This window comes from Xenopus laevis, chromosome 6L (genome assembly GCF_017654675.1).
Source record: "Xenopus laevis strain J_2021 chromosome 6L, Xenopus_laevis_v10.1, whole genome shotgun sequence".
NCBI lineage: Eukaryota > Metazoa > Chordata > Amphibia > Anura > Pipidae > Xenopus > Xenopus laevis.
In genome coordinates, this window is record NC_054381.1 from 4,422,967 (window position 1) to 4,437,167 (window position 14,201).

At 40.4% G+C, this 14,201-nt stretch overlaps 1 protein-coding gene across 2 annotated transcripts; it reads left to right on the forward strand.

The window, feature by feature from the left end:
* The first annotated feature begins 247 nt into the window (after positions 1 to 247).
* LOC108719536 (gastrula zinc finger protein XlCGF57.1-like) lies at positions 248 to 12,032 on the forward strand. Of its 2 annotated transcripts, XM_041566937.1 has the most exons (3): positions 248 to 596; positions 4,543 to 4,640; positions 9,885 to 12,032. In XM_041566937.1, the coding sequence occupies exon 3, from the start codon at positions 10,146 to 10,148 to the stop codon at positions 11,769 to 11,771; it is 1,626 nt and encodes a 541-aa protein (XP_041422871.1). In that variant the 5' UTR covers positions 248 to 596; positions 4,543 to 4,640; positions 9,885 to 10,145; the 3' UTR covers positions 11,772 to 12,032. The 2 variants fall into 2 exon arrangements, with proteins under 2 accessions (XP_041422871.1, XP_041422870.1); XM_041566936.1 differs by lacking the exon at positions 4,543 to 4,640.
* Positions 12,033 to 14,201: the final 2,169 nt, after the last annotated feature.

Below are 14,201 nucleotides of genomic sequence, written 5' to 3' on the forward strand. Positions count from 1 at the left end.
AGCTTTGGAAAGTACCATCAATTTTATCTTTGTTTGAGCAAATAAAACAGTTTGAACAAGCCCTTGCTCAAGGATTCGCTCTTGTTGTGCATAACTAGGTGAACTAGGTGTATTGTCCTTATTTTTGCTGACGTTAAATACTTGCTTCTGATTGGTCGAACCGTGAAACCACCTCAAATGTAACCATTAACCCAATTATGAAAGCATTTTACCATAAATAAAGAATCTGTTCATCTCTAAGACAGGACAGAACAAAGAGACTCCAGGTCTGCGTCTGTTCTCTTGTATATAATTCTCTTCCCACAGCTGACGATCCCTTGTACGCGAAGGTTTGGTCAGGCATTTTGGCACCACCAGATTGGGACTGGACGTGATCCAAGAGACCAGGTCTGGACTGGGATTTACAATAGGCCCTGGCATTCCAAGTACACAGAGGCCGAAGCAGCCCCCCACCAGCCCAATAAATAGTGACTGGCTATGGCAACTTACAGCAGCCCCTCTGGCATTTGCCAGAACACACAGATTGCCAGTCTGGGCCTGCAAGAGACCACCATACAGCGACTGTGACCCAAGCAACGGAACTACCAAGCCGACAGGTGAGGACTTTGTTTGCTGACGAAGGAGATTTCTCTTGCTAATTTTAATATGTCACACAAGTGGTTTTATAGACAAATACAAGAGTCCTCTGCACTCAACCCATTATCAATATATTTAAGACAGTTTTGCCGGTAAAACTTAGTCCCTTTGTAAAATGTATAATGAAGCAATAGAATTCTTAATGAATCAGATGAAAATTAAGTGTAGGGCTGGCCAGATATGGGATGACTGTGACGTAGTTGTTCATCTTAAATATTTTGCAATATATGGACAAACAATCCCTGTTTTGTTTAAAGGGTAAGGCATTTTTCAGTAGCAGTAGCACAAAATGTCTCTGTCTTAAATATATTGATAATGGGTTGAGTGCAGAGGAATCTTGTATTTGACTATATGTATTTTTTGGTCACAGCCTCATTGCACCCCCGCCTAATGATTTTAAAAATTAGTGGTGAGCACAACTTTCCCTTGTTTTATATATATATATATATATATATATATATATATATATATATATATATATATATATATCTATCTATCTATCTATATATATACGTTCAACTGTTTGGTTTATACTCTGTGAAATTTTCATAGAATGCTAAATATTGAATGTAATTTTCCTGTATTGTTTATATCCCTGGGTAATTAGAAACGATGTGTAAATTTTAATAGAGCCAGATGGTTAGCGGCCTGCGACCCCCTTGTGTGGCCCCACAGCCTGCTATGTGAGATTAACTGGCCCCTATATCATTTAATTGAAATTCAGACTAATCCCCTGTATTGTTCACACCTGTATTGTTCACACTTGTGACACCTCTATTGTTTATATTCTAAAGCCCCTGTACTGTTCTACCTGAGACCCCTCTATTGTTTATATCCTAAAGCCCCTGTACTGTTCTACCTGAGACCCCTCTATTGTTTATATCCTAAAGCCCCTGTACTGTTCTACCTGAGACCCCTCTATTGTTTCTATCCTAAAGCCCCTGTACTGTTCCACCTGAGACCCCTCTATTGTTTATATCCTAAAGCCCCTGTACTGTTCCACCTGAGACCCAGACTGAAACTGCCACATTGTTCACCTGTTCACACTTTATACAAAATACTAATGGGGCCCCAGCTCTGTGTCACTGTATGTAGTACATATTAGACTGCTCCTGATAGACTTCCTCCTGCTGTTTTCAGCCTTCCCTATGCTCCATATGTGTGCCATTCTCTGCTTGCCCAGTGCTGCTTGTGTGTGCCATTCTCTGCTTGCCCAGTGCTGCTTGTGTGTGCCATTCTCTGCTTGCCCAGTGCTGCTTGTGTGTGCCATTCTCTGCTTGCCCAGTGCTGCTTGTGTGTGCCATTCTCTGCTTGCCCAGTGCTGCTTGTGTGTGCCATTCTCTGCTTGCCCAGTGCTGCTTGTGTGTGACATTCTCTGCTTGCCCTACACTACCTGTGGAATGTAAGTCTGTTAGGGGTTTGTTCTGGGGGTTTGTTAGCATTTGGAAATTGTTGTTAGGGGCCCCTAAGGTGTTTAATCATGTGTTGGGGGGTTGTTGTATTATCCACAGGGGAGAATGAGGCATATGGATTTAAGGGGATGTTTTACATAACTTCAATTTTTCACACATGAGTGATGAGGGATTTCGCTACAATGAGCACCAACCATTCGGTTTTTTGATGTGTTACCACCATTAATCTGGATATGATCCATGTGGTTATGTGGTAATGTGGGTGTGGTTTACAGTGGGTGTGGTTTAAACGGGGGACAGGTCAACACTGACTTCCATTTTCGGCCCTCCACCAGGTAGGCTAGAAATATTTTGTGCCTCTGTACTACAGAAGTTGGACAGCACTGTTGTAAGATATAACTAAATGCATATTGTGTATGTTGTGCATTAAAACAGTCATTAGTCATCTGTATATTCTGTAGGGAATCTCTCTCTCTCTTAAGTCCCGCATCTCTCTCCCCGTGTCACACTGTTACTTTCTCATATCTCTCTAAACTAAAAAGACCATTTCAGGCGATATTGCCCGCAAAACAAAGGGGAGCTGCCTGCTTGGCCCTGCAAACATAGATAGATTGTACTGGGACTAATACATTTTTTTAACCTGGCCGATCAATTTTCTGACAGATGGACGAAAAATCGTAAGATGCACAATCGTTTGATTCCCACTAACCTCACGATAATTGCACTGAAATCAGACGTTCTCTAATGAAAAATCTTTGCGTCTATGGGGACCTTAACACTACACTACTCAATAAGATAAAAAAACTACTATCCTTCTATCGTTCTCTTATTATTTCTTCTGGCAGTGGCAATAAGTAACGTAAGATTGTTTGGTGAAAGTAATACAGATTCTGAAAAGTTATTGCTGTTGCCCAGGAAAACACGACCCAACTACATGACCAACTTTCCTATAGGTGTGAGCAAAGCTAAAGAAGCCCATGGGGAATACTGAGGAAAGTGGTCGGCCAACCGTCACATGGGCAATAAGGTGTTCCGACTGAAACAGAACCCCGAGGAGGGGGTGTCTGATCCCCCTGGTCAAATAGCAATAGAGTAGATGGAGCAAAATCTTGGGAATTGGGTTACGGTGCCCTTTAAAAGAGATGTAAAAGAACAGGGCTACCCAAAAGAGGCAGGTTAGATAGAGACATTTGGGAGACTCTAATCAGCACCCAAGATGAATGGCTTAAAGGAATTTTTCATTGTAGAAATAAAAACTGGGTAAATAGATAGGCTGTGCAAAATAAAAAAAGTTTCTAATATAGTTAGTTAGCCAAAAATGTAATGTATAAAGGCTGGAGTGATTTGACCTATAACATGTCAGTTTGATCACTACTTCCTGCTTTTCAGCTTTCTTGGTTTACACTGACTGGTTACCCTGGTTACCAGGCAGTAACCAATCAGAGACTTGAGGGGAGGCCACATGGGACATAACTGTTGCTTTTGAATCTGAGCTGAGGATCAATTACAAACTCACTGAACAGTTATGTCCCATGTGGCCCCCCTTATAGTCACTGACTAACTCAGAGTTAGAGAGCTGAAAAGCAGGAAGTTGGATTCTGACTGTTTTATTAGACATCTGTTCACTCCAGCCTTTATACATTACATTTTTGGCTAACTAACTATATTAGATACATTTTTTATTTTGCACAGACTATCTATTTACCCAGTTTTTATTTTCACACTGAACTATTCTTTAAGAAAAAAGGGTTTGACAGTCAGGCAAAGACATGTTTAACTGAGAGTAAAAAGAAACCTGCTAGAATTGTAGAATGTTCTTACAGCGGCACATATAGATATGCAAATAATGGGAAGCTTCCTAGCCAGATGGGAGTATTTTGGATGATCAGGATGAGACTGACAATGAGTTGCTTTAACTACTTTAGTCTCTACCTTAAAATGTGATGAGCAACCTAAAACCACAGACAAAATTAAGAAAGAGGAGTTTAGGGATGAGATCAAGAAATATTTGGATGAGTCTAAAGAATTAAGGGGTAACTTAAGTAGGTGAACAGCAGTATATCTAAATGAAAGCTTTCTGACAAACAGGAGCTGCAACAAATGTCAATATGACCTGAGCTTTGGAAAGTACCATCAATTTTATCTTTGTTTGAGCAAATAAAACAGTTTGAACAAGCCCTTGCTCAAGGATACGCTCTTGCTGTGCATAACTAGGTCAACAGTTATTTTGTCCTTAATTTTGCTGACGCTAAAAACTTGCTTCTGATTGGTCAAACCGTGAAACCACCTCAAATGTATGAGAAAACAGAAAATGGATACCCTTGTTTACTGGGTTAAAGGACCAGTGACATCAAAAGTTTTTATATAAAAAATCCATTCTATATGCTAAAAATAATGGGCATGACCTAATAAATGAATATAACACACCTAGCGTTTTTTTTTAAAAAAAATGTAAAAACACCTTTTCTCCATTACATTGGAAAACGGTGAAAAGGCGACCAGTTCACCATGGCGTGCGCACTCCCGATGCTGTTCCTGTACACAGAACCGGAAGTAAGGAGCCAGAAGTCAGAACACAGAGAAGCCCAGGAGGTAAGTAAGGGGGACAGAACGGGTGCCGGCAGAGGGGATGGAAAGGCTGTGGGGACAGAACGGCTGCAGAGAGAGAAGAGAGAGAAAGGCTGAGGGGGCAGAGCGGGTGCCGGCAGAGGGGATGGAAAGGCTGTGGGGACAGAACGGCTGCAGAGAGAGAAGAGAGAGAAAGGCTGAGGGGGCAGAGCGGGTGCCGGCAGAGGGGATGGAAAGGCTGTGGGGACAGAACGGCTGCAGAGAGAGAGAAGAGAGAGAAAGGCTGAGGGGGCAGAGCGGGTGCCGGCAGAGGGGAGGGAAAGGATGAGGGGAAGAATGAAAAATTCAGAAAGGCTTGACAAAAGATCCTGGGGGGGGGAGAGAGAGACATGCTGCGCCCACATAGGGGAGAAGAAGGGGGACAAGCAAGAAGATTGCGGAGACCCATTGGACACCATGGGACAGTGCCGGTTTGAGTTTTCTCCTATGTCTTATCCAAACAGCAGGAAAGATCAGCATAAGAGTATAACCATAAAAGTTTTTTAGAGAAGCAAAGGCTACAACAACATTGTAGTACAATAAGAACAGCGGGTAATCTAACTAAAACTGATAAAACACTGTCAACAGTGGCTCAACATTTCAAAAAAATCAATCTAGGTATACTTAAGGGAGACCTGGAGCAAACCCTTCTCAGACGGGAGGGTTACTGGATTTTTAAATTAGATACTATCTTCCCAAAAGGAATTAATGAAAATAATCTGTTCACTGCTTTCATCTAAAAAGAATTAGATACTTTAAATAGGATTGATACAATCAAGCAATCATTTAAAAAGAATTAGATACTTTAAATATGTGTAACCCATTTTTGGCCACCCCCCTGATGCCAAAGTGGTACATCACAATATTCACCGACTTACAGGTCCTGAGTCCCCTTTGCTAGGTGAAAGGGTACTGGGAATTATAAAGTTCTTCTCTACGAAACGCGTTGGCAAACTTTTGCTTTTATACTATTCTTTTTTTTAATCTTAAAACAGCAGTTTGGTCTGGGTTTATTACGTGTAGTGCCTCCACCTAATGGGATAGACCCATTAGGAATAACATGAAACACACACTTTATTATATAAAAACCACAACTTTATATAGGGAAAGTGTACTTTAAAGGGGAAGTAAAACACATAGTATGAATATGCATTAACATAAGGTGACCCACTACCCTGGGGAACCTGTGCAAGTCCAGTCCTGACACCTCCTTGCCAGGCAAAGTCCCGCACTACTCCTTTGCAGAGGAGTCCCAGTCCCTTTTCCCAAAAGAGCACACTTGGTCCCAGGTATCGCTACAGCCCAAGATACCTTTCCCTCCAGTTAGGTACTGGCTTCCTCATGGTAGGCATAAACAAAGTCCATATCACAAATGGAATATAGCTGGATCCTCTCTTCTTCTACCCTCCCCTGGCATCACTCACCCGAGGGTTCACATATAGAACTGGCAGGCTCACCTAGAGCTGGAGCAGGCATCCACAGTGTGAATCCATTCCATATACAGCTTGTATTAGCTTCCTAGACATAGCTCCCAGCACTGTCTATAGCGCGAGCACTCCGATATCTTCCTCTGCAGAACTACAGCTCCCAGCACTATCCATAGTGCAAGCACAAAAGATGTCCAGCAAACTCCAAACCGGCATGGTAGAGCTTTCCAGACTTTTGGAGTACCCTGCATTAGCCCACAGGGCTATCAAACTCCCTTTTAGCCCCGTACATCTTTGCATGAGTTCTGTCCACCTCCTACATGAAAGTGAAAGTAGGAATCCTCCAGCAGTAATGGCTGCAAGCACATGGCAATCTCCTTTTATAGGGCACAGCGACAGAGCTCTGCCCTTGGAAACTCTAGGAGACCCTGTATCCACCATGAGGCTCTCAAATGAAAAGGGGAACTTATGCCTCAGGATCCCTACATATGATTGATACAATCAAGCAAACTATTATCTAATAAGAAATAGATACAATAAATATGATTGACACAATCAAGTAATCGTTCTCTTACAGATAATAGATGAGGGTCTAATTTTCCTTTCAATCGTTTCTTCTTCTTCTTTTTTAATTTCAATATAAGGTAATACTCAACACTTGATAGCTATATAAGGTATAGCTATATATAAGGGATAGCTATATAAGGTAATACTCAACACTGATGGTTATATAAAAATAAATAAGGGTTTTTTAATTAAATTTGATTTCATAGGATATGAATAAAATTCATGTTGTTGAAGTTTCTAAAAAAATATTACACATAATACACTTTTGGATAAAGGCGCTTATGTACATGAATGGTATGGGGAATAGCGCGATGGTCTCAATCCAGGATAGAACACCCACAGTCTATATCATGGAGACGCCATGAATAAGGGAATTAGCTCCGTCATTGAAGTAGGAGGAGCCTGATGACATATCGTTGCTTTTGTAGCAGTGACGCTCTGAGTCGAGTTATGCGCATCCTCTCAGGTTGTATTCTCACGAGACTAATTAATGAAGCCTAATGCGGAAGTCTATTTTAAAGCGTGTATTCAGTGTACCGATAACTTTCGCCTTGAAAAAGCTACTAAGCGAAACGCGTTGGCAAACTTTTGCTTTTATACTATTCTTTTTTTTAATCTTAAAACAGCAGTTTGGTCTGGCTTTATTACGGGTGTGGGGCTAACTCATTGGCTACAATCCAGTGCCTTTCTTACAGTCTCCAATCCTTCCTTCCTTTCTAAGGGGCCGTGGGTTTGTGGCTTTTTAGGGTCAGCTTAGCCTCTTCGAAAAAATAGGGCAAATTTAACCAACAAGGCCACGGTCCCGGTTACCCTGACCTGCCTTCAACTTTGTAGTGTCCCAGGTCTTAGAAAAAACAGGCAGTTAGTTTACGGGACAACTCCACTCTCTACTGTTTCCAATTTCTACCAACTATTTAATAGATTTTTAGCAAATGGTTTTTAACCCACTAGTATTTATGGTCACAATGTTTGTATATTATTCCTTTTTAATTAGACACTTATAGAATTATCAAGTTTATTCACTTTATTTAATTGAATTTGAAATTCATGTATATGATACCCTTTTGAATCAAGTACTTTTTTAATGATAGAATCCTAATTAATTCACATATGCTCTGATCAACACCTTATTCAATTAATTGATCTTGGTATCAAATTGAATCTGCACCTACAATTAATTTGTTGCAAGTTGTTTATAAAATTCATGATTAAATGATAATTAGAATAATTATGGGACAATGAATTGATTAATGCCCTAAATCAGCACGTGTATTTAATGAACTAGCATTTCATTTGGTGAATTATTATCTGCACTGCACTTTAAGGTTAGCTCTCAATGCGAACCTAAAAATCTTTCTTAAGTTAAAGGGATACTGTCATGGGGAAAAAATTTTTTTTCAAAATGAATCAGTTAATAGTGCTGCTCGAGCAAACAGATTTTTTTATATTCAATTTTGAAATCTGACATAGGGCTAGACATTTTGTCAGTTTCCCAGCTGCCCCTGGTCATGTGACTTGTGCCTGCACTTTAGGAGAGAAATGCTTTCTGGCAGGCTGCTGTTTTTCCTTCTCAATGTCACTGAATGTGTCTCAGTGGGACATGGGTTTTTACTATTGAGTGTTGTTCTTAGATCTACCAGGCAGCTGTTATCTTGTGTTAGGGAGCTGCTATCTGGTTACCTTCCCATTGTTCTTTTGTTTGGCTGCTGGGGGGAAGGGAGGGGGGTGATATCACTGCAACTTGCAGTACAGCAGTAAAGAGTGATTGAAGTTTATCAGAGCACAAGTCACATGACTTGGGGCAGCTGGGAAATTGACAAAATGTCTAGCCCCATGTCAGATTTCAAAATTGAATATAAAAAAATCTGTTTGCTCTTTTGAGAAATGGATTTCAGTGCAGAATTCTGCTGGAGCAGCACTATTAACTGATTCATTTTGGAAAAAATTTTTTTTCCCATGACAGTATCCCTTTAAGTAAGTAGTGGTATTGCGGGGTACCTGTTAATAAATACTTAATATTTGTTTAGGAGTCACAGGCGGGGTTCTCCTCTCCAAAAAACTTTTGCCACCTCAAATGTAACCATTAACCCAATTATGTAAGTATTTTGCCATAAATAAAGAATCTGATCATCTCTAGGACAGAACAGATACTCCTGGTCTGCACTTGTTCTCTTTTATGCAATTGTCTTGCCACAGCTGACAAACCCTTGTATTGAAGGTTTGGCCTTAGGGATGGGTGAATTTGACCCGTTTGATTTCGCCAAAAATTAGCCGCTGGCGCCCATTAAATTTTGTTGCGCATCTTTTTTCTTTTGCTGCACGCCGGCATACAAGTCTATGGGCGTCACTTCCATGGAGAAACAAGGCGAAATAAATTTGCCTCCATCCCTAGGTCACTTGTATTGCGGCTGTCCATGTGTCATACATATTAAGTGATTTTCATGAATTAAATCAGGAACATCCAACCTGTTGCTTTACAACAATCCAAAGTCTAATACACTTTATAGATATATAAATACTTATTTTGCTTTAAAGAGAAAGAGATTATTAAAAAATTGTTTCCAATCACATTATCCACCACTAAAAAGTGTTTTTCTCCAAAAGCCCTTGCTGCTTATTCTTCCAGCTTCTCTTCTAGGATGAGCGGGAGCTGGTGGTACACACCATTTTTTATTGTACCAATAAAATAGCAAAATTGATGCAGATTGCCCATAACAGCACCACTATGAATTAATGTCCAATAATAAGGGCAATAAAGGTAAAGGGAGAAAAACAGTTGACCCCAGCCCATGGGTGCACAGACATGTAACAGGAACCAAAAAAGTTTTTCTCCAAAAGTAATGACCTAAAAGTATAATTAAAAGTTCAAACCATTTATTAGGACCTACAGGTGCCGTCCAATTCCCATTTAGTGCATAAGAAGCTGGCAGATTAGCAGACCTGATGGGAAACTACATTTTATATTTCCTGTGAAATCAGTTGCATGTGGATAGCCAATCACAGCTGTATGTTCTGGGAAGAGAGGTTAAGTCACTACCTCTACTCAACTGTAACTCAGACCAGAGATGATCTATGGGGGGTTCCAAATAAGTTAATAAACCTTATTATCTCAAATGTACCAAATGCCAGTATATCATTAATAATTCTGCCATCATTTTACATATTTTTATTCCCTTTATAATTATATATGTGTTTGTCTTGTTTCCTATATATGTCTCTGTTTTTCTTGTATTAGGTTGTTGCTTGATGATAAGAGACCTCAATATAAACTGGCTGAGTGTGTGAAGGCCACAAGGGGACAACAGAGTGAGGAAGAAGGTGTGAGGCTGGCACAGGCCAAACCCAGGCTGAGTAGGAGTGTGAGACAACTGCATGGAATGAGGATCACTGACTGAGCTCACAAGTCTTTGTTTTGTCCCATGTGGATGTGGAAAAGGCTGGACATCTTCTTGTCATCTTCTGTACTTGTACTGGAAAGAAGACAGAAGAGAGGAGAATGGACACACTAAGAAAACCTATTGCCAGTGAGGAGTATGGGCAGGACTTTAGTATGGAGCCCTATCCGGAGTGTGCAGGATGCTGGAAAAGCCCTCACCAGAATACTAACATGGGAGTAAGAAATGTCCCTTGTACAGACTGTGGGAAAACACTGTCTTCTGGAAAAAAACATGGAATACTCACAGGAGGAAAATCATACACTTGTACAGAATGCGGCAAAGGCTTTATTAAGAAATCTAGACTTGTAACTCATATGAAAATACACACAGGGGAGACACATTTCATCTGTAAGGAATGTGGCAAAGGATTCTCTCAAAAGAGTCACTTTGAAACTCATATGAAAATACACACAGGGGAGAAACCATTCACTTGTACAGAATGTGAGAAAGGCTTTACTCGGAAAAGTAATCTTGTATCTCATATGAAAATACACACTGGAGAGAAACCATTTTATTGTACAGAATATGGGAAAGGTCATCTTGCAACTCATATGACAATACACACAGGGGAGAAACCATTCACTTGTACAGAATGTGGCAATGGCTATACTTATAAGAATAACCTTAACTATCATATGAGAATACACACTGGGAAACCTTTCACATGTACAGAATGTGGGAAACACTTTGTCCAGAAGATCAACCTCCTAAATCACCTGAAAAAACACACAGGGGAGAAACCATTCCCTTGTACAGAATGTGAGAAACACTTTACAAAGAAGTGCCACCTCTTAAATCATCTGAAAATACACACAGGAGAGAAACCATTCACTTGTACAGAATGTGGTAAAAGCTTTACTCTGAAGTGTCATCTTGTATCTCATATAAAAATACACACAGGGGTGAAACCTTTCACTTGTACAGAATGTGGTAATAGCTTTACTCATAAGAGAAGCCTTGTATCTCATATACAAATACACACAGGGGAGAATCTTTTCACTTGTACAGAATGTGGCAAAGGCTTTAATCGGAAAAGTAACCTTGTATCTCATGTGAAAATACACACTGGAGAGAAACCATTTTATTGTACAGAATGTGAAAAACACTTTACAAAGAAGAGCCACCTTGTATCTCATATAAAAATACACACAGGGGAGAAACCATTCACTTGTACAGAATGTGAGAAACACTTTACAAAGAAGAGCCACCTTGTATCTCATATAAAAATACACACAGGGGAGAAACCATTCACTTGTACAGAATGTGGCAAAGGCTTTACTATGAAGCGAAGCCTTGTATCTCATATAAAAATACACACAGGGGAGAAACCTTTCACTTGTACAGAATGTGGCAAAGGCTTTGCTGATAGACATACCCTTGTATCTCATATACAAATACACACAGGGGAGAAACCATTCACTTGTACAGAATGTGGCAAAGGCTTTACTATGAAGCGAAGCCTTGTATCTCATATAAAAATACACACAGGGGAGAAACCTTTCACTTGTACAGAATGTGAGAAACACTTTACAAAGAAGAGCCACCTTGTATCTCATATAAAAATACACACAGGGGAGAAACCTTTCACTTGTACAGAATGTGGCAAAGGCTTTATTTTAAAAGGTAACCTTGCACGACACATGACAATACACACAGGGGAGAAACCATTCTCTTGTACAGACTGATAAAGTCTACCACCTTATAATACTGGGTTATGAATGTACATCCATACAGATCTTTCTATACTCTAGTCCAGTATCGGACTGGCCCACTGGGACACCAGGAAGACTCCCCGTGATCCCAGGTGTTAGTGGGCCCTTTGGGCCTATTTCATGGTCATTCCTTATGTCTGTATGGGAAAAAGAGGCTCCATAATGGAAGAATAAAGTATAGTATGTAGAGAAAAGAGAGTAGGACTAGGAGAATAAAGAGGTTGAGTGAGGAGAGGAGCAACAATAGTTTGGAAAGTGGGCCCTCAGTCTAAGGTTCTCTAGTGGGCCCACAGTCTAAGGTTTTCTGATGGGCCCATGGTCTAAGGTTTTCTTGTGGGCCCACCATCTATGGTTTTCTGTTGTACCCACAGTCTAAGATTTTCTGATGGGCCCAGAAAAAGGTTTTCTAATGGGTCCACAGTCTAAGGTTTTCTGCTGGGCCCCTGGCATCCTAGTCCGACACTGCTCTAGTCAGTATACTATATTTTTATTAAATTTTTTTGGTGAGTTACCAATATTTGTGTTTATTTCTTATCTTTATATTCTGTTTTAATAATTTTCTGTATTGCTTAAATATGTACTAAAAATGACCATGGTTAAAAAAGGCTGTAAAAGCTTCCCCGAAAAGGCCATTCAACAAAAATTTATGGGATTAAACCATTTACTTGTACAAAAGGATTAACTCAATTAATAGCTCTCCAAAAAGAATGTTCCCAAATGGGATGAACGTTTACTGTAGATAGACGGAGCACCAGGTTGCTGAATGTATAAAATCTTAATTTCTTGGTTATAGTTAAAAGCATAGTCTTCACATACAGCTGCGACTAGTGATGGGCGAATTTATTCGCCAGGCGCGAATTCGCGGTGAATTTGCGCGATTCGCCGCCAGCGAATAAATTCGCGAAACGCCTGTGAAAATTCGCGGCAAAAATTCACCCTCGTCACATTTTTTTTTTTTTAGAAAAAACGGACGCCGGCGCCAAAAACGGGCCCCGGCGTCAAAAACAGGCGCCGGCGTTGAAAAAACGGGCGCCGGCGTCAAAAACGAGACACCGGTGCAATTTTGCGGATTTTTCGCCGTTTCGCGAAATTCGCAAATTTTTCGGCGAAACGGCGCAAATTCGCCCATCACTAGCTGGGACACATACCCCATGCTTGAAGCGTTTTGTGGCGTCTCGGAAGCATAAGGGATCATAACCCCCAACACCACATAATATACCCGGATAGACCCATTAAAACCAATTAACCCAAAGATTACATATATACAAAAAGAACTCTAGTGGATTAGTTCATAGTGGGATTACCCCATTAATACTTGATCTGGGAAATGGCACATATCACAACTGGAAAAATTGAAGGTCTTTATATATATAAATCACATTAGCCAATTATATGTTTTACTAGCACTTAATGACAGTGTACTCTCATAATACAGGGGTTTATTTGCATAATGTACAATGCGACTCACTTTCCTACTCATATAAACTAGGTTTACTAGATTGGACATTAGTGTTTAGCAGTATCTATAAAAAAGGGGGTACAACGGATAAAGCATTAGTACAAGGAAATGCATTAATCACAATAGCAAGTAATCTCCCACTCTCTATTAAGCCCTCCATCATTTTCAGTGGTTTTTAATTGATAGATCCAATAAACCTCTAGATCCCTGTCATGATACAGGCCAGTAATAGTTAATAAAACAGGCCAAGGTGTCATGAGAAATATTTCTGCCAGTATCTAAATCAGACACATAACAGGCCTCTTCTCTCTATGGTCAGAGGGGTCAGAGCTGTAATGCCCTCCTGTAAGCCCTGGCTGATAAGAGCCATTCCATGGGGAGGGGGAAGCCCAAGGAGCGAGAATTTAGGGTAAGGCCAGACGTTGCGTTTTTACGTTGCGTTTTAAAAAACAGAACAGCCAGGCGTAAATACACTACTGAAACCACACGCGACCGTCAACATGCGTTTTTCATGTGTTTTTCAGCACGTACGATTATTTTCCCAGCATGCACTTCTCATTGTTCTCATTGAATATGGACGCCATATTTAAAATACGCTGCGTATTTACATACAGTGTGGTTTCAAACGTGCAGATCCCATAGAGTCTATTGATTTGGTAGTTTCTTGACGTATTGGCGTTTCTGCTAAAAAAACGCCAATACTGGCGTCCTGTGGCGGATTTCAGCTTGCAAGCGCAATGTGTGAATTGCCAGAGTGCGTTTTCCATTCGTTTCAGTGGTAGTGCAGTTTATGCGTATTTACGCCTGGCTGTTCATTTTTAAAAATGCAACGTAAAAACGCCTTGCCCTTAAAGTTCCCAGCAAGACCCTCAAAGGTGAAGTAAAGGTCACATATAAGGAATACTCAAATATATTCATCCTTACAGAACCCAGACCTGTTGTAC

Excerpts from the sequence above, each read along its gene's own strand:
- LOC108719536 (XM_041566937.1), top strand. The coding sequence starts at position 10,146 with ATGGACACACTAAGAAAACCTATTGCCAGTGAGGAGTATGGGCAGGAC.